This window comes from Pseudonaja textilis, chromosome 4, assembly GCF_049901715.1.
Source record: "Pseudonaja textilis isolate UNSWEBS1 chromosome 4, rPseTex1.2, whole genome shotgun sequence".
Classification (NCBI taxonomy): Eukaryota; Metazoa; Chordata; class Lepidosauria; order Squamata; family Elapidae; genus Pseudonaja; species Pseudonaja textilis.
Window position 1 is genome coordinate 82,134,752 of NC_141993.1, and position 22,292 is coordinate 82,157,043.

The following is a 22,292-nucleotide window of genomic DNA, read 5'->3' on the forward strand; positions in this document are numbered from 1 at the left end:
CATATTGCCCTGTGATTTATTTATTTTTTTAATGTAGGTCCCAGTATTGTCTGAATTTTTGCTTCATTCTGGTTATTTCACAGGCTTTGTCTTCTTTTGCCTGCTTGTCTTAGCAACAAATTCAATACGAGACTGTCAAAGGATAATTTTCTTCGAAGAAATTCCTTACGGTCTATGAACAGTAGCTATTACTGAGGGTCAGTGCCGGGCGATGGATTTATTTGTAAACAAAAATAGTTGGAGATCGCTCTTTCTCCCTCACAGTTCGAAATGGGCAGAGCTACACAGATAGAAAAATAGAGCAATCTCTGGGGGGAAAAAACCAGTCAATTCTTTATTGTCTTCAAAAGGTTGTAAATTGCCCTCAAAATGCTGTTTATTATCTCTTAGAGCCATCTCATTCACCTGGGTTATCTATGAAGAGCTTGAAATATTTACATTCTAAGGAAAAAGCCACTTCACACAAAAGCATCCTTACTAAAGTTCCCTGACTCGAAGCCCCAGTTGAGTCTTGACAAGAAACCAAATAAATTTACAATTTTATATAAGCAGAGGAACACTTCTCCAATTCAATTTGGAATCATCCTGATGTAACATCACATCCTTCCCCCCTGAACTTGTCTCTTTCATTTTAGCCCACACTCATTTTTATTTCCATCTGAGAAAATTGATTTATGCCTTGGTGGAGTTGATCTGTCGGGCGACTATGTGGTTTTTCATGTGCGGGCTCATTTTCTTTGCTTCTCCCTCAATCATTTTTTAAAGCAGTTATGCATCTCACAAGCAAAAGTGATAATGGAAGAAGGTGAGATTCCTTGCCTCACAAAACAAGGCTTGGTTGTTATAGAATTTTATTAACAGGATCTAATTTGTGAATGTATGGACCCAAATACTGCCACAGTAGCCAACACAGTGAATAGAATAGAATAGAATAGAATAGAATAGAATAGAATAGAATAGAATAGAATGTCAGGGCTCCGGTAATCACCTCCATTTAAATCATGACTCTCTAGCCAGTTCTTTCAGACAGCTTAAAGAAAATTTATTAGGAGTTAACATGCCGGTACTACTTGGGTGCAGCCGACTCTGAGACACATAATTTATTTCACGCTTGACCCTGGTCTTCCCCCACCCCCTGGATATATCATAATTCATTTTCTCCAATGGGACACATCCATAGCCAAGAGTCATCTATTATGTTCTCCAGTAATAATCTTGCGCGCCAGAAGCTTCGGTCGCCTATAAATTATCTATGAAAATATTTAAGGAATGCATTACTTCCCCCACTCCCTTTTTGCTGGCAACTCTAAAAGACCAAAGAAATATTTTTGAGTTGACACAGAATGGAATAACACAGTTGGAAGGGACCTTGGAGGTCTTTTAGTCCAACCTAGGCAGGAAACTCTACACCAGTTCAGACAAATGTTTATCCAACATCTTTTTAAAAGGTTGGAGCATTCACAACTTCTGGAGGCAAGTTGTTCCATTGATTAATTGTTCTAACTGTCAGGAAATTTCTCCTTAGTTCTAGGTTGCTTCTCTCCATGATTAGTTTCCACCCGTTGCTTCTTGTCCTGCCCTCAGGATGCTTTGGAGAATAGCTTGACTCCCTCTTCTTTGTGGCAGCCCCTGAGACATTGGAACACTGCTAATGTGTTACCCCTAGACTTTCTTTTCATCAAACTAGACATATCCAATTCCAATTCTTTATATATTTTATCTTTTGGAAGGGACCTTGTAGGTCATCTAATCCAACACCACCACCAAGCAGGAGGCCCTGCACCATTTCTAACAGATGGCAGAGCCATTTCAAATGTCTTCAGCCTTTTTATCAGAATTTACCTGTGATTTCACCCCACCTGTTCTTTGAAGTAACTCATAATCTATATCAAAATATAAACATAATAGTACCATATTTTAGAGTTTTCTTAGGGTCCTTGACTTACAACCACATTGGAGCCCAAACTTTCCATTGTTGAGCAAGAGATTTGTTAAGTGAGTTTTACCTTTTTTTTCCCCAACCTTTCTTGCCACCATTGTTAAGTTAACCATCACAATTGTTAAGCTAATAACTCAGTTGTTAAGTGAGGCTGGCTTCCTCATTGAATTTGCTTGTCAGGAGGTCACAAAAAGTGACCTTGGGATGCTGCAACCATTATAAATATGTAGACAGTGCCAAGCATCCAAATGTTGACCACAGGGGTGCTGCTGCAATGGTCATAAGTGTGAAAAAACAGTCATAAGTCACTTTTGTCAGTGCTGTTGTAACTTCAAAGGGTCAATAAATGAATGGCTGTAAGTTGAGGACTACCTGTAGTGGTTTTTTTCATGGATGTTTTGGACCATTCTTCAATATCCTTTTTTGAGTTCTGTTCATGGATACAATAGATGTAGGACAGGAGTGTCAAACTCAAGGCCCATGGGCCAAATCTGGCCCGTGAGGTGCTTAGATCTGGCCCACAGGGCCACTCTGGAAACAGCAAAGGACCAGCCCACAGTGCCTCTGCCAGAAAAACAGAGCTCACGAGGGCCGCACACAGCTCCCCCAAGCTCTGTTTTGGCTAACGGAGAGTTGCAGGAGGCCGTCACTGCCAAAAACAGAGCTCGGGAACCTATTTTACTGGCAGAGCACTCTGGCCATCACAGGTGGCAACATCAGTGATGTTGAGCTGGCCCCACCCACCCCAGCCATGCCCTTCCAACCCTCCCCCCATCAACCACAACCCCAATGCAGCCCTCAATGAAATCGAGTTTAACACCCCGATGTAGGAGAAAAGCAGGCAAAATTGAAGGGCTGAGTTAAGTGCATCATCAGCTTAGAGTCACTGTCTTCCCACAAGCAATCCAAATCCAACCCCTTCTGAATTCTATTGACTATTTATTTATTTATTTATTTATCAATCAAGTATTAGATAACAGGTATAAATATAAGCATGGATATGAATAAAAAAAGAAACAATAGGACAGGGATGGTAGGCATAATGGTGCACTTATGCATACCCGCTACACCCCTCTTAGGAAAGGGGTGAGGTCAATAGTAGACAGTCTAAGGTTAAAGTTTTTGGGGTTTGGGGAAGAAACCACAGAGTCAGGTAGAGTATTCCAAACATTGACTACTCTACTCTGTTGCTGAAGTCATATTTCCTGCAATCAAGTTTGGTGCGGTTCACCTTGAGTTTGTATCTATTGTTTGCTCTTGTATTGTTATGGTTGAAGCTGAAGTATTCATTTGCAGGTAGGATATTGCAATGTATGATTTTATATACTATATTTAGATCGGACCAAAGGCGGTGTAGTTCTCGTTTTCTAGGTCTGGAGTTTCAAGTCTGGTAGCAAAAGGTATTCTGCAATGAGTAGAGGAGCAGAGAACTCTTCTTGTGAAATATTTCTAGACTTTTTCAATTGTGTTAATATCAGATACATGATATGGGTTCCAGACTGATGAGCTGTATTCAAGTATTGGTCTAGCAAATGTTTTGTATGCTCTAGTTAGTAGTGTAATATTACCAGAGAAAAAGCTATGCAGGATTAGGTTAACAACTTTTAATGCCTTTTTGGCTATGTAGTTACAGTGGGCTCTAGCACTTAGGTCATTAGAGATGAGTAATCCAAGGTCCTTGACATAGTTGGGGTTATAAACAAGGTCTTGACCATTCAGCTTGTATTTTATTTTCTGATTTTTTTTGCCAATATGTAAGACAGTGCATTTGTTTGTTGACATTTGAAGTTGCCATTTGTTTGACCATTCTGACACATAGACAAGGTCATTTTGAAGGTATCAGTATTGTCAGTGGTGTTGAATAGCTTTCATCATCAGCAGAAAGAACGCAGTTGCTCTTAATATGATCACAGAGGTCATTTATGTAGAGTATAAAGAGAGTTGGTCCTAGAATGCTGCCTTGGGGGATACCACTGTTGGTGTACAGAATTTGATAGGACGTTCCCTATTTTGACCCTTATCTGGAGTCAATTTATTGTTGAACTTTAGTTGACTAGATTGTTGTGTATACAGTAGGCTTGAATAAATCTTCTATTCTGCAATCTAACAGATGATCCTGATTCTTTGAGCCTAACGTTAATCTAATCAACTAAAATTCACAAGGGAGTTGGACTTGGACCACTTGTGGGAACATAACGACTCTAAACTAAAGACATACTTAACTCCTCCCTCCAGCTCTTCCTGCTCTTCTCCTGTAATAAGTGCTGAATAGGCTCACCTCAAAAAACTTTATTTCAAAAAGGCAATTATTCTGCTAAAAAAAAAGAACAAACTGTCCCTAATGCTAGCCAGCAATATTCCTTGCCATTTTTCTTTGGAAGAATGCTGATTGCAATTTCACACCAGTTTTCCTCACTAAGAAAGCCCCAGAAATTAATTAAATTTAATTAATCATGCTCAAATGCTCACATTATTCAAATTTGCACTATTCAAAGTGATATTTTATATGGAAAATATGTATTAGTCCCAGCTCAATGGAAATAGGCAATGAAAAATTTGAAGCATATTTTTTATAGGTACATTAATGAAGTATTAACAATAAATAATAAAAAGAATATACTTATAATTTAAATTTATAGTTAAAGGAGACACAGAGCTCTTAGAAAAAGCAAAATAAAAACAAAAATATGCTATCATAAAGTCAAGCCTTCCACCTTCCATCCTATTTTAGCATGGCCCTGACCACATTCATGTGGTTCAAACCCATCAAAGTTGTGTTGGAACAAAACAATAACAAAGGTCTTGTTTTTAAAACTTGTATCGTATTTCTTACATGAAGATTATTAGCAGCATCAAAAACCCCAATCACCATTGTGTATGCTGTAGTCTCAATTTGTTTAATGTATTTATTAAAGTTATAGGATGCCCAACTTGTCTTGCAATGACTCTAAGAAGCTTACAATCAATAAAAACAACAATATAAAACATTAAAACAATACAGGTAGTCCTTGACTTATCATTTAGTGACCGTTCAAAGTTGCAACGGCACTTTAAAAATTGATGTTTTTCACACTTACGACGGTTGCCACATTCCCATGGTCACATCATCAAAATTCAGATGCCTGGCAATTGGTTCATATTTATGACCTTTGCTGTGTCCCAGGGTAAGGTGATCTCCTGTTGAAACCTTTTGACAAGCAAAGTCAATGAGGAAGACAGATTCACTTAACAACCGCGTTGCTAAGTTATCAGCTGCAGTGATTCACTTAACAACTGTGGCAAGAAAGGTCGTAAAATGGAATAAGTCTCACTTAATAAATGTCTCACTTAACAGCAGAAATGTTGGGGTCAATTGAGATCGTAAGTCGAGGACTACCTGTACAGCATATCTGTTGTGGCCTGTCGGCTGCCAGCCCCTCTAACAGCCAAATAGGAGGAGGAAGAGGAGGAGGAGGAGGAGGCAGCGTGGGAGTCAGGGTCAGCATCCGGGCAACCTGCGAGCTCCGAGGGGGAAGAGGAAATGGAGCTGGCAGAGGGACAGAGATGGAGCCTGGGCCCTCTGTCAGCCTTCAGAGGGAGAGTCAGCAAACCGCCCCCAGGTCTGGAGGTGGCTGATAAGGAAGAGGAAGAACAGTTGGGTCCAGTTAATCATCTTAATTGCTTTTCTCTGCACTTTTTCCAAAGTCTCTTTTGTAATGTGGTAACCAAAACTGGATGCAGTATTCCAGATGTGGCCTTACCAAGGCTTTGTAAAGCAGTATTTATTCTCCTGCTCTTTCATTTTGTTTACTGAGGCGCTATTAAAAGGGATGTACCACAAATCTTGCATGAGAGACATCAGATGTAAAAATCAACAGTAATGGAAAAATACTGAGCTTCCTTAATCTCCTAAATGATTTTCATACAAGCTTCGTTCTCTGTTACCTCAATCATCTTATTGCAAATCTCGAAGGAAATGTCGACCCGTTCTTTGGCTTCTTTTATTTTCCCGATGGCTTGAGAACTGCTCATAAAATGAATTACATTCGGTAGTAAAATCTATTGATCCAAAGGAAATACCAGTGAAAGCAACCCCAAAGTCCGATTCTCTTTAGCAATATTCTCTGGGGTTGTTGTTGTTTTTAAAGCAGGCCATAATTTTTGATACTGGATACTATTTTCTTGCTCTTTGATTTCTTTCCATTTGTACCATCTGAAAATCCTCCTTTTACCAGCGAACATGGTGTGGATGAATGGCAAAGCAGGAAATATTTCATCTGTATATAAAATGTACTAGACACTTTGCACATGTATTCTTCGACTTATGAACACAATTGAGCCCAATATTTCTGTAGCTAAGTGTTGTGGTTCTCCGGCAGCCTGTGCAGACAGCAGTGGAATCAGACAGTGGGGAAGAAAGTCGGGGAGTCTGGAGACGACTCGGACGAGGGTCCTGCATCCGATGCAGAGATGGGGCAGGACCATCTGGGAGTGGGGTGTTGCCTCCGGAGCCTCTGGAGTCTGGCAGCAGCAAGGCAGAGGACCCAGGGGAGCCTGTTCCCAGTGTGCGTGTGCGCAGAGCTGCTAGAAGGCAAGAACAGCTGAAACAAAAGGGACAACTTGGGAGTAAGGCTGGGAGGTGATTGCCCCTCCCATAAAATATAAAGGACAGGCAAAGATGATGAAACCTTTGCAGGAAGCAAAGTCATTTGTTTGGTTCAGATTCGTTCTTGAAGTTCTTTGTACTTTGGTTGGTGTGTGTAATTACGATCTCGAAAGCCTTGGTCAAAACACTAAGTGAGACATTTGTTAAGTGAGTTTTGCCCCATTTTACAACCTTTCTTGCCACCGTTCTTAAGAGAATCACTACAGTTGTCAAGTTAGTAACCCGGTTGTTAAGTGAATCAGGCTTCTCCATTGCCATTGCTTGTCAGAAGGTTGCAAAAGTGTCAACATGACTCCGGGACACTGCAACCATCATAAACATGAGGCAGATGCCAAGCATCCAAATTCTGATCATGTGACCATGGGGATGCTGCCGCGGTTGTAATTGTGAAAAAAATGGTCATAAGTCCCTCTTTTCAGTGCCACTCTAACTCTGAATGGTCGCTAAACAAACGGTTGAAAGTCGAGGGCCACAGGTGTTATGTGTCTATTTGTTTTATAATATTCGTATGAACACTGAATTTGGATAGCCTCAAATTTCCTGTCAGTATTCTTGAAATGTTCAAAAATCTTCCAAAGTCTATACATCGAATTCTTTTAATGGTTTCTGAATGCGTTGGGCAGAAATTTTCATATGGAACAACATATTCTGTGGAATATGGGCAGGGGTGGGATTCAAATTTTTTAACAACCGATTTTGTGGGTGTGTCTAGATGGGTGTGCCATGTGACTGAGTGGACATGGCTTCTTCTTCTTCTTCTTTTTTTTTTGCAGGACCCCCCCCCCCATTTTTTTTGCCTTCTGGGCCTCATACAAGCCTCTTGGGGGAGTGTTTTTGCTCCCAGAATGCTTCCCTGGGTCCCAAAAACCAGAACACGAGGGGCACGCAGCACCCACTCACCCCACTCACCTGCCCTTTTTTCCTCCTGGGCCTCAGGGAAGCCTCCTGGGCAAAGCAGTAAGACAGCGAGTGGGATCTCAGCACAGCTGATCATTGGAACAACTGATTGTCGGGAAGGAGGAAAAAAGAAATACCTGACTAGGTGTGGAAGAACGCAGTTCGGCAATGTCAGGCATGCGTGATAAGGACTGACTGGGAGGGGAGGGAAGGGGCTGGTGGAGAGGGGCAGAGCCAGCCAGGGGCATGATTTGCCGGTTCTCCGAACTGTGCAGAATCATAACAACCGGTTCTGTAGAACTGGTCCAAACTGGTAGAATCTCACCCCTGAATATGGCTCATAGATTTCAGATTTAGTGATTCCTGGACTAGAAGGACAGATTTAGTTTTGTTAGATGACTCACTGTTGTGCAGCCGTGGTGACATGGTGCATAGAATGCAGTATTGAAGGCTGACTCTGTTTACTGCCAGCAGTTCAATCCTGACTGGTTCAAGGTTGACTCAGCCTTCCGTCCTTCCAAGGTTGTTAAAATGAGGACCCAGATTGTTGGGGGCAATATGCTGACTCTGTAAACCACTTAGAGAGGGCTGTAAGGCACTGTGAAACGCTATATAAATCAAAGTGCTATTGCTATTGTGGAGCTTTGTTGTCTTCTTCTGGATCTGGTGATATGTCTTCTGAAATGGGCAAGCAAAACTGTGGTATAGGTTTTAGGTTCTTTTTGATGGCTTCTTCCTTGCGTCTCTTTTAGTTTCAGTTGGCTTCTTTACCTATCATACAGTCATTATGGATTATATGCAACATCTATTTTCCTTTTTTGGAATCTGTTGGTTTCCTTGATGTGTTATGCCCAAATAGGTGGCAACCTTGACCAATCTCAGAAGATCAATAAAATTGGCCCTGATTAGGTCTTAGAAGCCACCTAGGAAGTCCAAGGTTGTTAACTACATTTGGAAGTAAAAAAGAAAAGAGAAGCCATAGAATCAGTTGTTGAGATGGACAGTTATAGAATTCGAATGAATGAATGAATGAATGAATGAATGAATGAATGAATGAATGAATATCACTTTCAAGAAAATTGCGTGGATGAATCCCTACAAGATCAGGAACCAAGCTCAATCTGAAAACCTTCCTGTTTTTAATTGCCTTAATATAGTGGCTGATAATAAAGTTTGCTACCGCATAACATATTTTTAAATAAAACTTAATTCATCAGCCACAATAGCAAGACAAGTAGTAAATCTACGAGGTCCAAATAGACTAACCGGAAACAATATTAATATTTGTTCTTCTTCTTGAAAAAATTATTTGCCATTCTCCTATTGCCCAATGCAAGAAAAGCAGAGTGAGTTGACCAGTCAGATGCCAAACATAATCTTCCAACCGGCAAGAAAAACAGTAGAAAATTCTGGGCACCTTAACAATGAAAATATTTGCTACAGCAAGAGCTTCCCTGAACTAAAAGTCACTTCATGATTTTTCATCTAATAGTGAGCATGTCAGAAGATATTGGAAACAGAGATAATTACAGGGTTGTCATCACTCTGATTCCATAGCCTAGTTTTTATTTGGATGACAAGAAATGTGTGAGATGGTGTGAGATGAAACAACCAGTTATTATTTTGGTTGCTAATTTACTGGAATAATTAATTTCATTTCATTTGATATGGAGGGAGGGATTACCAGCTGTGGGAGTAGCTTATATACCCTCCAAAGCACAATGTTTACCCAAAATGGGCCTGCCAGGACCAACAAATTGGGTTTCTATGGTGTGCTTCATGGAAGGTCCTCAACTTACAAGCACAATTGAGCCCAAAATTTCTGCTAAGACAATTGTTAAATGAGTTTTGCCCCATCTTATAACATGTCTTGCCACAGTTCTTCAGTGAATTACTGCAGTTATTAGTGATTTGTGGTGGCACAGTGGTTAGAGTGCAGTACTGCAGGCTTCTTCTGCTGACTGCCAGCTGCCAGCAGTTCGGCAGTTCGATTCTGAGTGGCTCAAGGTTGACTTTGCCTTCCATCCTTCCAAGGTTGGTAAAATGAGAATAACCCAGATTGTTGGGGACAATACGCTGACTCTGTAAACCACTTAGAGAGGGCTGTAAAGCACTGTGAAGCAGTATATCAGTCCAAGTGCTATTAAGTTAGTAACACAGTTGTTAACTGAATCTGGCTTCCCCACTGACTTTGCTTGTTAGAAGCTTGCAAAAGGCGATCCCATAATAGCAATAGCACTTAGACTTATATACCACTTTACAGTGATTTACAGCCCTCTCTAATCAGTTTACAGAACCAACATATTCCCCCAACAATCTGGGTCCTCTTCCTTTTACCCATCTCGGAAGGATGGAAGGCTGAGTCAACCTTGAGCCTGGTTAGATTCGAACTCCCAAATTGCAGTCAGCAGAAATAGCCTGCAATACTGCATTCTAACCACTGCGCCACCGCGGCCCAGAACACTGCCATCATCATAAATATGAACCAGTTGCCAAGCATACAAATTTTGATCATGTGATCATGGAGATGCTATTAATGGTTGTAAGTACAGGGGCTGGTCATAAGTCACTTTTTTCAGTGCTGATGTAACTTCCTGTATTCTAATGCAAGGGGTCAGTGCTTTGGTCAGTGGTTTTCAAATTGTACATTCATGTTATTTGGAAAGGAGAGAAATAGTTCACACTCCTATCCAGAGTTTTAGCTCAGTCAACATGAAAACGTTCTTGGGGAAGACAAAGAACATCGATTCAACTGTCACATTCTCCAACTAGGCAAGCTGAAACAAGGCAGTGACTTAATGGGCCATGCGTTGATTACATTTGCAAATCAAACAACAGGACTAATGGCTCAGTAAATGAAGTGCATGGGAAAACCCATAGTAAAGTTTCTGCCAATTGACTTTGAGCGCTGGTTATTTCACAGAGACCTTCATATAGGCAAGAATATGAAAGTAGATGGCATCGCCTTTTCCCAAGATAGTTTGCTAATTTCCCACTCGGCTCCACAGCCCTTGGATTACCTAGTGATCTCCTTCCGGCAAAGTCAATTAGGTAATCATGCGATCCTCGATCCTATGGTTTTAATTGGATAACTTCACTATCATGAGTAAACAGAATTAATCTTGTCATGTCAAATACTGCATCATACTTTGAATGGGAGGGGATCTCAAATATAGAGATCAGGTAGATGTTCCCAAAAGTTCCTGTATTGTTGTTGTTCAGTCACTAAGTTATGTCCAACTCTCTGCAACCCCATGGACCACAGCATGCCAGGTGCCCTGTCTTCCACTATCTCCCAGAGCTTGCCCAAATTCATGTTCACTGCATCTATGATATTATCTTATTATCTTCTGTTGTCCTCTTCTCCTTTTGCCTTCAACCTTTCCCAGCATCAGGGTATTTTCCAATGAGTCCTCTCATCTCGTTAGGTGGCCAAAATGTTTCAGCTTCAGTGTCTGTCCATCCAAAAAACAAGTCAGAGTTTATTTCTCTTAGGATTGACTGATTTGACTGGCTCCTTGCAGTCCAAGGACCTCTCCACAGTCTTATCCAACACCACAATTTTAAATCATCAATTATTTGGTGCTCAGCCTTTCTTATACCCCAACTCTCTATGGTTAATGAATTCTAAGCAATGTAACTTAGTTGTAAATCCCATTCAGTTCAAAGGCTTTAATTCCTGATAAGTTGCCTATGCCCTGTTACCTGGAAAAAACTCCTATTAAAATGAGTGAGATTTATGCCTCAAGAATACATTGAAGCACAAAATAGCCTACCTCGTTTCAAACAAATTTGGCATAATAAATTAATCCAATCCATCTAAGCTTGAGGAATAAAGCTGTATTTGACATTTATTGTGTCACCAAATGTCAGGTGTGAAGAATTAGGACCACACATTCAAATTTAATTAAGCTGATTTATTGCTCATGCCTATATACAATAACACTTATATACCACTTCATAGGGCTTTACAGACATCTCTAAGTAGTTCACATAGTCATATGGCCCCTAACAATCTGGGTCCTCATTTTACCAATCTTGGAAAGATGGAAGGCTGAGTCAACCTTGAGCCGCTCAGAATCGAACTCCTGGAGTCAGCAGTGAGTTAGTCTTGCAGTACTGCATTTTAACCACTGTGCCACCATGGCTCTAGAATAGTGGCTCAACATGAGTAACTGTAAGAGGGATGTAAGAGTCCTAGGGAACAATCACTTTCATATGAGCCAGCAATGTGCTTCTGCTGCCAAAAAAAGCCACTGCAGTTCTAGATTGAATTAAGAGAGGAATAGTATCAAGATCACTTGAAGCATTAGTATCTCTATATACTGCACTGGTGAAACTACTCTTAGAATATTTCATACAGTTCTGGTCAACACCAGAAAAAAAAAGGTGTTGAGACTCTAGAAAGGGTGCAGACAAGAACAATAAAGATGATTAGGTGGCTAAAGGCTATGAGGAATGACTGCAGGAACTGGATATGTCTAGTCTAACAAAGAGAAAGATGGGAGTGACATGATAGCAGTCTTCCAATATTTGAGGGGCTGCCACAAAGAAGAGGGGGTCATCTTATTGTCCAAAGCATCTGAGGGCAAGAGAAGAAGGAATAGATGGAAACTTATCAAAGAGAAATCCAACCTAGAACCAAGGAGAAATTTCCTGACAGTGAGAACAATTAATCAGTGGAACGCCTTGCCTTCAGAAGTTGTGGGTGCTCCATCACTGGAGAGATTTTGCAGCAATTTGTCTAGAATGACATATGGTCTTCTGCTTGGGCAGGGGTTTGGGCTAAAAGACCTCCAAGGTCCCTTCCAATTCTGTTATTCTGTTAATAATAACTGTTATCCCAAAGGTGCTTTTTCAAAAGGCAACTGGGCTTTGTTTTTCCTTGATGACATTTCGCTTTTCATCCAAGAAGCTTCTTCAGCTCTGGTGGATGAGAAGCAAAATGTCTTCAAAGAAAGACAAAGTCAAGTTGCCTTTTGAAAAAGCAATTTTGGGACAACCATGACCTGTATGAGTGAGAATCTCCATAAACATTTAATAACAGTTACTTTTTCCTGACTAGGTTGGAGGCCTGCTCATACACACAAGCTTCATTATAGTTTAATTACATGACTGTGAGCTGCAGCTACCCAACAAAACATTTGCAGCTTCTCTTCCATGATTCCACTGTCCACTGCCAGGGTGTCCCCTCGGCATCATTTTGTGACCTGCTCTGATTTTTAAACACCCCTACCACCCTGACAAAAACCTGAGAGAACGTATAAGTTGGAAACACAGGGAACAACAACCTTATGTTGAAAATCACCATTCCACATCCCAAAATGGAGGCATGAGCTTCTGTCCTTTACCCTCCAGTCCCCTGATCTGAGAAACACAGTAACTTCTACAGTCATCACTATGAGACTTTATCTCATATTGCTCATTGTTTGTAGAAAAAATCCCATTAAAAAGCCATCTAACCCCCAGCATTTATATTTCAAAATCACCCTATTCTCAGGCATCTTTAATTATTCATCCCTGCCAATTAAAGTTATGATCAGTTTCCACTCACATTGCAACCAAATAATAATCTACATTCTATGCTTTGCATCAAAACACTGAAGTAACCTAATATTGTACTAGACAATACTCCATTGTGGTAAAATGCTGGAAGTTATGTTGTTTTATTAATAAGAAAGGATAGAGAAGGAACAAACAAGTCAATACAAATCAAATGAAGATAAATATACTGTATGTGACTTGGGGTAATGTTGCAGATCCAATCTAGGTCGGTCACTGGGACTAGAGGCTTGTCTTTTGAGCTTTCAGACTCATGCTGGAGCCCATCTTCAGGGAATTTCTCCCTCATTAGAATGTATAATACAAATATACAAAAATAAATTATTCATGTCATGAGCATTAGCAACAACACTTAGCAATAGCACTTAGACTCTTTACAATGCTTTACAGCCCCTTCTAAGCAGTTTACAGTCAGCATATTGCCCCCACCAATCTGGGTCCTCACTTTATAGACCTCGGAAGGAAGGAAGGCTGAGTCAACCTTGGGCCTGGTGAGATTTGAACTGACAATTGCAGGCAACTGGCAGTCAGCAGAAGTAGCCTGCAGTACTGTACTCTAACCACTGCACCACCGTGGCTCATACAAATTATATAGACAAATAACTGTTGTGAATAGCTGGCAGCAGGTGCAGATGGCTGAGGAGAGCGAGGACTCAGATGAGGGGCCAAGACCATTAGGGAGTGGACTGCTGCCTTCAGAGATTGTGGGGGCTGGCATCAGCAATGAGGAGGTTCCCGAGGAGCCTGTGCCAAGTGTGCATGCGCACAGGATTGCTCACAGGAAAGAGCAACAACAGCACGGGCAACTCGGGAGTAAGGCTGCAAGGTAATGGTCCCTCCTTCAAGAAGATAAAAGCCAGCTGTGAAGTGAACGCTCTTTGTAGGAAGCAAAGACGTTTTGAAACTCAGCCTTGTGGACATTACAATATCTTAAGTTAGTATTTGAAGACTCTTGTGTTGTGAAATATTTCTTATCTGTGATTCTTGGCATTCCTGTACAGTTTTGGCAAGGTTTGTGTTTATCAAAGTTAATGAGTTTGCAGCAGCCTTTTAACCAGGAATTTGTAAGATTCATTAAAAAGTTTCTGTTCCCTTTGGTTATTGTTTGTCTTATTGGAAAAGGGTTTGGGTCAGAACAATAACAGTCAAGATTGAGCAAGTAAAATAGGTACAAAATAGATTATAAAATATGTAAAATAAGTAGGATTAAACTAAATGACATTTGCCCAGTATCAGGCTGCAACAACAGCATTTTCTTTCACCAATATGTGGTCTCCACACATGTTGAAGGACATTGTATGCAACCTAGCATATGTGAGGCAGGTTGTTCTCCATATTCACACACAAAATTGATGCTCAATACAATGATATTTATAGTTAATATAAATATCACTGTATTTAACTGTCATTTTTGCAAAGTGTTTTCAAAGGCTGCTCCACATCTGTGATAAATGGCATTATTTGGAGTGGCCCAACTTACTATAAATTTATCAGGTGGGGTTCTTCTTGAGAACAGAACATTCTAAAGAGGTTTATTCTAAATTTCTCACAAAATTGCCATTTTAACAATTTGAGTGGTATTAGCTGAACTCTAATGGAATATTATTCCATTACAGGGAGATCATACTCAATGATGGAAACATTTGACCAAGTACCTGGATCTTGTCATAAATATTACAATATTACCCAGATTTATGCTTGTTGCTACTACAAACTTTATATTTTACTATTTAATCAATCAATCAAACTTTTATTGTCAATGCACAACATGTGTACAATGAAATTGAAAATTACTAAAAGATACTGTATTTTTTCTAGTCAAAGTATAGTCAGCCAAGAAATGTGTAGTTTTTTCTCATTTTATTAAAGACTGGGTAACTTATTGTTTTCATGGCCTGTTCAGTTTTCCAATGAGCAAATAAAGTTTATTCCCAATTAAAGGTGTTTTGCAGTCAGGTCAGCTGCAGAAAATTCCATGCTATTCTTGTTGTGGTGTCGGTGATAAGATTCAGATGGGTTCATGGTTGAAAACTGCACCCCCTGGGCATATTTGTCCTTTCATCTGATTTGGCCAACCATTTGTTTTCTCTCTGTAACTTGTCAAGTTTCCATATTTGTGACACCTAAAATGATTGGAGAAGAACATTTTGAGATACAAGGCATCTAAAAAAAGCAAGACTGTCAAACTATCACTGTGCATCCAGGGTCAAAAATGACCTGTTGTCCATCCCTCTTTCTTTGCCAGTGTTTGGACAGAAGAGACTCAGTGCACACTCCTCAACATCTCCATCACGGAAACCTTTAACTGCTCGTTCAGCTGTGGCCCGGAGTGCTCGAAAAACTCTCAATACCCCTGCTTACAAGTCTATGTCAATGTTTCCTCTTCAGGGCAAAAGTACCTACTTTACCACACAGAAGAGACCATCAAGATTAATTCTGAGGTAAGAACATCATCCATATGGGAGGGATGAGATTCGGGGTGTTTCATTCTTTTTGAGCCATTGCTGTCCAGATTCATGATTGTCCTACATGCAATTTAATCCCTAGCACTGTTTATTTTATTTCCAATTGAAAGTTCTAGTCCTCTTGGCTTTATACACCATGAAAGATAGAGAAAGCATATAATATCTGGGCTGCAAAACCCCAATCAACCATTGAGTGACACCAGTGTTAGAGCTTTCTGTATTCCTTTGTGGTGATTTGGTGGTTTCCCCAAAGGGTAGCATTAAATATCTGGGTGTTCTCTGAAGCTTGGATGTTTTCTTGTGGACATTTCATTGTGATGATGTTACCTAGTCAGGGATGTCAAACTGGATTTCTTCTATGAACAGATCAGCATTGTAATTCTCCTCCATGGGCCAAGGGGAAAGAGGTGGTATTCAGCAGGTTCTGACCAGTTCTGGAGAACCGGTAGCGGAAATTTTGAGTAGTTCGGAGAACCAGCAAATACCTCCTCTGACTGGAGATTTTACAATATCCTTCCCCTGCCACGCCCACCAAGCCACGCCCACAGAACCGGTAGTAAAATAATTTGAATCCCATCTCTGAGGGGAGATCGTCCAGCTGCCTAGTAGGCCTCTGGTAGCACTTTGCTGGCCAAAACGGGCCATGCAGGGGCCACATGCAGCCCCCCCCCGTGCCCCATTTTGACTGGCAAAGTGCTGTTGGAGGCAATTCAGGCCAAAACGGCCTGCACGGGCCACACGCAGCCCCCCTGTGCCCCATTTTGACTGCCAGAGGCACCATGGGCCTATCCTTTGCTATTTCCACAGTGGCCCTGTGGGCCAGATTTAAGCAGCCTGTGGGCCGGATGCGGCCCGCAGGCTTTGAGTTTGACACCCCTGATATAGCATGTAAAAGTATAGACAGCCTCATCCTAGAGATTTAGACTAGATGGTATTCCAGAAATATACAAGAAAAGAATGGGAAAAGGTCTTCCATAGAGAGTGTGGATACATATCAGAGGTGGTATTCAGCACGTTCTGACCAGTTCTGGAGAACCGGTAGGGGAAATTTTGAGTAGTTTGGAGAACTAGCAAATCCCACCTCTGGCTGGCCCCGCCCCCATCTATTCTCTGCCTCCCTAGTCCCAGCTGATTGGCTGGGTCTTCTTTTGTTGCCCTGCACAGGAGAACGGAGCTGGAAAGCAGGTTAGTGGGGTGGGGAGGGAATGGGATTTTGCAGTATCCTTTCCCTGCCACACCCATCAAGCCACGCCATGCCCACCAAGCCACACCATGCCCACCAAGCAATGCCCACAGAAACGGTAGTAAAAAAAAAAATGAATCCCACCACTGATACATACATTGCACCACTGAACTCTTTAACCCATCTTCTTTTTCTGGGCTCACACAACTTTTGATTCAAGGAAGTACCCAGAGAAATCATCTTTTCATCTTTAAATCACATGCCATCCCTAATATAACATACCCTAATAATATAGGCTTGTTCATTTTTAAAAAAATCCAAAAATAAAAAACTGTCTTCTATAATCACTTACATAACCTTGCAGCAAAGTCCCCCCCTTTGCAAACCCAGACAGGGGCACATGCATCACACTAAATTATGAATACTTCATTAGATTTCAGCTTCATGTATTTTGTGAAACAAGTCCATTATAGTTTATAAACCATAAGTAACCTAGATTGATGTATGGGGCAGAGCCACTGTGGTTTATTCCACAGAGCATGATTAAGCAAACCGTTAGAGTGAGACATGAAAGGAAGGCTAAGCTGATTCAAATAAATTTGGTAAATGCTTTACACAAACTCAGATCAATGCCTTGTCCAGCTCATAAGTGCCTTTAGGTGGACCGGCAACACTTCAGCAGAGCTGATGTCCATTCAAGGATGCTAGATGCAGGCTAAGAACATTTTTAACTCAAAAAAACAGCCTTGAGAATAGGGGCTACAGCTCCTCTTCCTTTTATGCTGAAAATATAATGGAAGTGACAAATGCAGAATTTCACACTTTCAATGGACTGCTATGTAATAATATTCTCCACGTCACACTTCCAGTCTGGTATTCGCCGTTTTTCCTCCAGATGGCCATTTGTCTTTTTGTGCATGTGTAAAGGGGCACTGGAGGTCCTTTGATTTTGCACGGATGGCATTCAGCTAAACTATCTGTTCATTATCTGCTTTCAGTCACACAATGATGCAAAAAGTCCTTGCTACATAGACAGTTAATTGCCTGAGATGGGGCAAAATCGGAAGCCCGGTCCCTGTGATTGTCAGCAGATGTATAATTGCTGCTGCCAAGCATAAAGATTTGTGCATCGGTCTGGTGCTATTTTGCTTCTTTGTGAGACGTTGTTGGCATACACAAAAAGACACCAGTTCTAGTTCAGCAATCACTCTGTGAGCTGGGAAAAGCTGATAGCTTTCGAATTCAAATTTCTTAACAACCGATTCTGTGGCCGTGGACTAATTTGTGGGTGTGGCTTGGCGGTCATGTGACTGGTTGGGTGTGGCTTGTATGTAAACATTGTAAATATATATGTAAAGATTGAATTTTTTATTTTAAAAAAAGAGCAACTTTTACCCCAAATCAGGCAAAGCAGGCAGGCGGATTGAGCTACTTGCAGAATCACAGCTTCACTCCCAGATCTACTTTTCTGCAATCTGCTGCCTGAGTCTGCACTGAAAAATAGAAGCTTCAATCCTAAGAAAGGTTCAGCTCTGCTCTCAAGCCACTTCTCCTTCCCCCAACCCCCTGAATACCACCCTTGACTGGGCCTCAGGAAAGCCTCCTGGGCGGGGTGGGTGGGAAGAGGGGAGCCAGCCAGTGGTGCGATTTGCCGGTTCTCTGAACTGCACAGAATCGTAACAACCGGTTCTATAGAACTAGTCCAAACTGGTAGAAACCCACCCCTGGGCTAATGGTCCAAGCACACCAGGGTTCTCAGTGTCTCTGGTCATGTGGTATTATGGTCACGGCTGTCTTCTCCACATAGTGCTCTTCAGATGAGTTGCATTACAATCTCTACCATTCTTGACCAGCCTAGGCTGATGAATCGCAGAAGTTATAGGCCTAGCATGGTGCTTCTCAACCTCAGCAACTTTAAGGTATGTGGACTTCAAGTCCCAAAATTCCCCTGGCCAGCATGGTGGTGACGCACACTTAGGAGGCCCTAAGAGAATTTGAGAAATTTCTGCTGTCCTTTCCATTGCCCCCAGCTTCTGCTGCTGACCCTCCACACACCCAATGCTTCTGCCTAGTTGTAAGACAGATCCAAATTCTCCATGAGAACGAAAAGAAAGAATGAAGTTAAATTCTAGAAATGGCAGGTAGTGTGGAGAAAGCTAGACTAACCTTTAGTAGCACAATACAGGGGTGGGATTCTATAGGTTCCCACCTATTCGCTTGAACCAGTTGTTAACATTCTAAGCAGTTCGGAGAACCGGTTGTTAGAAGAAATTATTGGCCTAATCCTGTAAGGAAGGCAGGAAGGAAACATTCTGGTGTTGCTTACAGAAACTGCCTCTCCGTTAACCCTTATTACATTCTTGGCAGGACAAGACTTCCTGCCTCAGGAATATCTCTGGAGTTTTTTTTTCCCTTCCTTTGCTGGTACTTTGCTTGTGTGGAGTGACCATTCAAAGTTACAATGGCACTGAAAAAAGTGACTTATGACCCTTTTTCACACTTGCAACTGTGGCAGCATCCACACAGTCATGAGAGGCCAGGCGAGGAGATGCATGCCTCAATGCGAGTGATATTGAGTTGGCCACACCCAGCCAATAACATGACCACCAAGCCACGCCCACCAACTAAGCCACACCCACAGAACCGGTTTGTCAAAAAAATTGAATCCCACCCCTGGAACAATAGGTTACTGTTCTGATCCAATTTTCCAAACACGATAAACCTTCTGAAGTGAACTCAAAGATTCTTTTAATTAGGAGTGCCAGCAGCGCCCCACAAAAAGTGTCTCTCTCACCACAGGGTACCAACAAGTCCATCTGATTAGGAAATGAACAGTTGTCTGCCTCATCTATTCATCTCCGTCCCCTGCCTTTGTATCCCCAGAGATAGGGTGGGGATTCACTCGCAGTGGTGGGTCTTTCATCCCAAGGACTGGCACACAGATTTCCACTGCTCTCCTCTCCTCTGCCTTCTGCGCATCTGCGCATCAGGCACTGGACCCAGCTGTTCCTCCTCTATCTCATTAGCCACCTCCAGCCCTGGGGGCTGTTGACTCTCCATCTGAGGGCTGACGAATGGCCCAGTTCCACCTCTCTCTCTCTCTCTCTCTCTCTCTCTCTCTCTGTCAGCTCCACTCCAGGGGTGGGATTCAAATTTTTTAACAACCAGTCCTGTGGGCGTGGCTAGGTGGGCATAGCCATGTGACTGGGTGGGTGTGGCTTCTCCTTTTTTTGCATCACCCTCCCAGTTTTAGGGTTTTTTTTGTCTCCTGGGCTTCAGGGAAGCCTCCTGGGGGGGCGTGTTTTGCTCCCAGGAAGCTTCCTGGGGCCCAGGAAGGAAAAAAACCCAGAGCACTGTGGGAAGGGGGCACAGCCCCCACACACACAACTTTTGCCTCCTGGGCCTCAGGGAAGCTCTCTAGGAGCAAAATCGCCTCCCAGGAGGCTTCCCTGAGGCCCAGGAGGCAAAAACGGACAAAGCAGTAAAATAGCGAGGGGGATCCCGGCACAGCTGATCATCAGAACAGCTGATCGTTGGGAGGGGAAAAAATACAAAACGCAGTCAGCAATGTCGTGCATGCACGATAAGGACTGACTGGGCGGGGAGGGGAGGGGAGGGGAGGGGAGGGTGGAGAGGGGTTGGGCCAACCAGGGGTACGATTTGCTGGTTCTCCGAACTGCACAGAATCATGACAACTGGTTCTATAGAACCTGTCTGAACTGGTAGAATCCCACCCCTGCTCCACTTCCTCTTCCCGCTCAGAGCTCCCAGATCGCCCCGATGCTGACCCTAACTCCCGTGCCTCCTCATCCTCCTCTGATTCGGCTGCTGGAGGGGCCAATAGCCAATGGGCCAGAACAGTGACAGCCTCTTGCTAAAAATATAACGTGCCAGGAAGACATAGACAATAGAGGATTGGTTATGGACGAATTGTTGGCCACTGTTGAGAAGCATCATTTCTTTGCTACAGACAAGCATGAACATTCTGGTTCAAGAAAAGCAAACATTATTGCTGGATGGATGGCCTGATCCAAAGGAAGAAAACTTATGGCTTCCAAATGCTTCTTTTTTTAAAAAAACATATCTATATCATGGTCAGTCATAAGTGGAAAACTATTTACTGTGTTGGCAACTTCAACTGAAAAAAAAAAAAAACCTGATGGCTGGGAAACTTCATCATGCTGCTAGTTTTACAGGCAGCTTCCTAATTAGGGCTATTTAAGAGAAAAACTACACCTGGTTGCCCATACTATCTAACCAGGCCCTTAGCTATTCAGCTACATCAGCTGTACAAATCTCAAATCAGTTTTGGCTCTTTGTATTCACAATTTAATCCTCCCAGTAGTTACTTCCTTTGAATATAGTACAGGTATAGTTATTTTGCCTTCAGCGTAAGGTAGTTTTATCGATTATGCTTGCATTGCTAAGATTTTTCTTCTTCTTCCCTTTTTCCTTTCTTTATTTGACATATCGTTGTACAAACTGAATTGCAAATCAGTGTTACTAATGCAGTGTCCCTTGATGGTAATATTTTCCTTTTAGTCTTTGGATGGAATTAAAATATTCGTTGCTTTCATATTACTAACACAAATCAGCTCCAAGATGGAATTGCTCCGTACAATAGGAGACAACCCAAGGAGGGGGAGGGAGGGAGGAGGAGGAGGAGGGGGAGGAGGAGGAAATGGTTAGAAGCAACCTGGGTGTAGTAATGATGTTCCTAGGTTAAATTCTTTCAGGCACTACTAACCAATTTTCAGAGTCGAAAGATGCATGGGACAAGCTCTCTATTAGCTAGAGTCTAATACACAACTTACCTTCCCTTACAAAGTGGGGTTACAGATGTTATATTTTGTCGTGCCTCCCTATACTGAATTTTACATGATTTCCATCACCACCCCCAGCAGGAAGCCTCTTTCAAGGGGGCTTGAAGTAAATGTAATTTCCATCTCTCTCTGACAGCTTAAGGGAAGGTGAACCGTATATATCATCCAGATAGATTCTATACATCGGTTCTATCCAGAAATCAGGAGTCAAGGCAGTTCAAATGAATGCAGGTTTATTGCAAGCACGCAAACACTCTCTACAAGAATCTGAGCTACTAACAATCAAAGCAAATTGGCAGTAGATAAGCATCAATGGAATTCAAGATGGGTGGAACTAAGATCTCTTGTGGGTGTGAAAGGACTCGTGATTGATGATGTGTTCAACATCTCCCTTGGGGTCAGCCTGGTCATCCCCTACATGTTCCTGTGGTGCTGGTGAGCAGCAGAATCTGGATTGCTCCTATAGTTAATGTACTGTGTCTATGGTACAAGGAACTGTGTGTTAATCCTTGTTAGAGTGTGTGAATCCCATAGGATAACATCAGTCTGAAGATTTCTAGTAAGAATGGAGCCAATCAGATAGAGCCTCCATGGTCGGTGTTACTATTAAGGTAAAGGTTCCCCTTGCACATACGTGCTAGTGTTTCTGGCTCTAGGGGGAGTGCTCATCTCCGTTACAAAGCCGAAGAGTTAGCGCTGTCTGAAGACATCTCCATGGTCATGTGGCCGGCACATGGAATGCTGTTACCTTCCCACCAAAGGTGGTCCCTATTTTTCT

At 42.0% G+C, this 22,292-nt stretch overlaps 1 protein-coding gene across 4 annotated transcripts in view; it reads left to right on the plus strand.

Annotated features, from left to right (window-relative positions):
• Positions 1 to 22,292, plus strand: part of KCNMB2 (potassium calcium-activated channel subfamily M regulatory beta subunit 2) — a 245,348-nt gene that overhangs the window by 213,553 nt on the left and 9,503 nt on the right. For all 4 annotated transcript variants that reach the window (XM_087933498.1, XM_087933500.1, XM_026705737.2 and 1 more), the window contains exon 4: positions 15,289 to 15,484. In XM_087933498.1, coding sequence (XP_087789624.1) covers positions 15,289 to 15,484 — 196 coding nt within the window. The remainder of the gene's footprint in view (positions 1 to 15,288; positions 15,485 to 22,292) is intronic.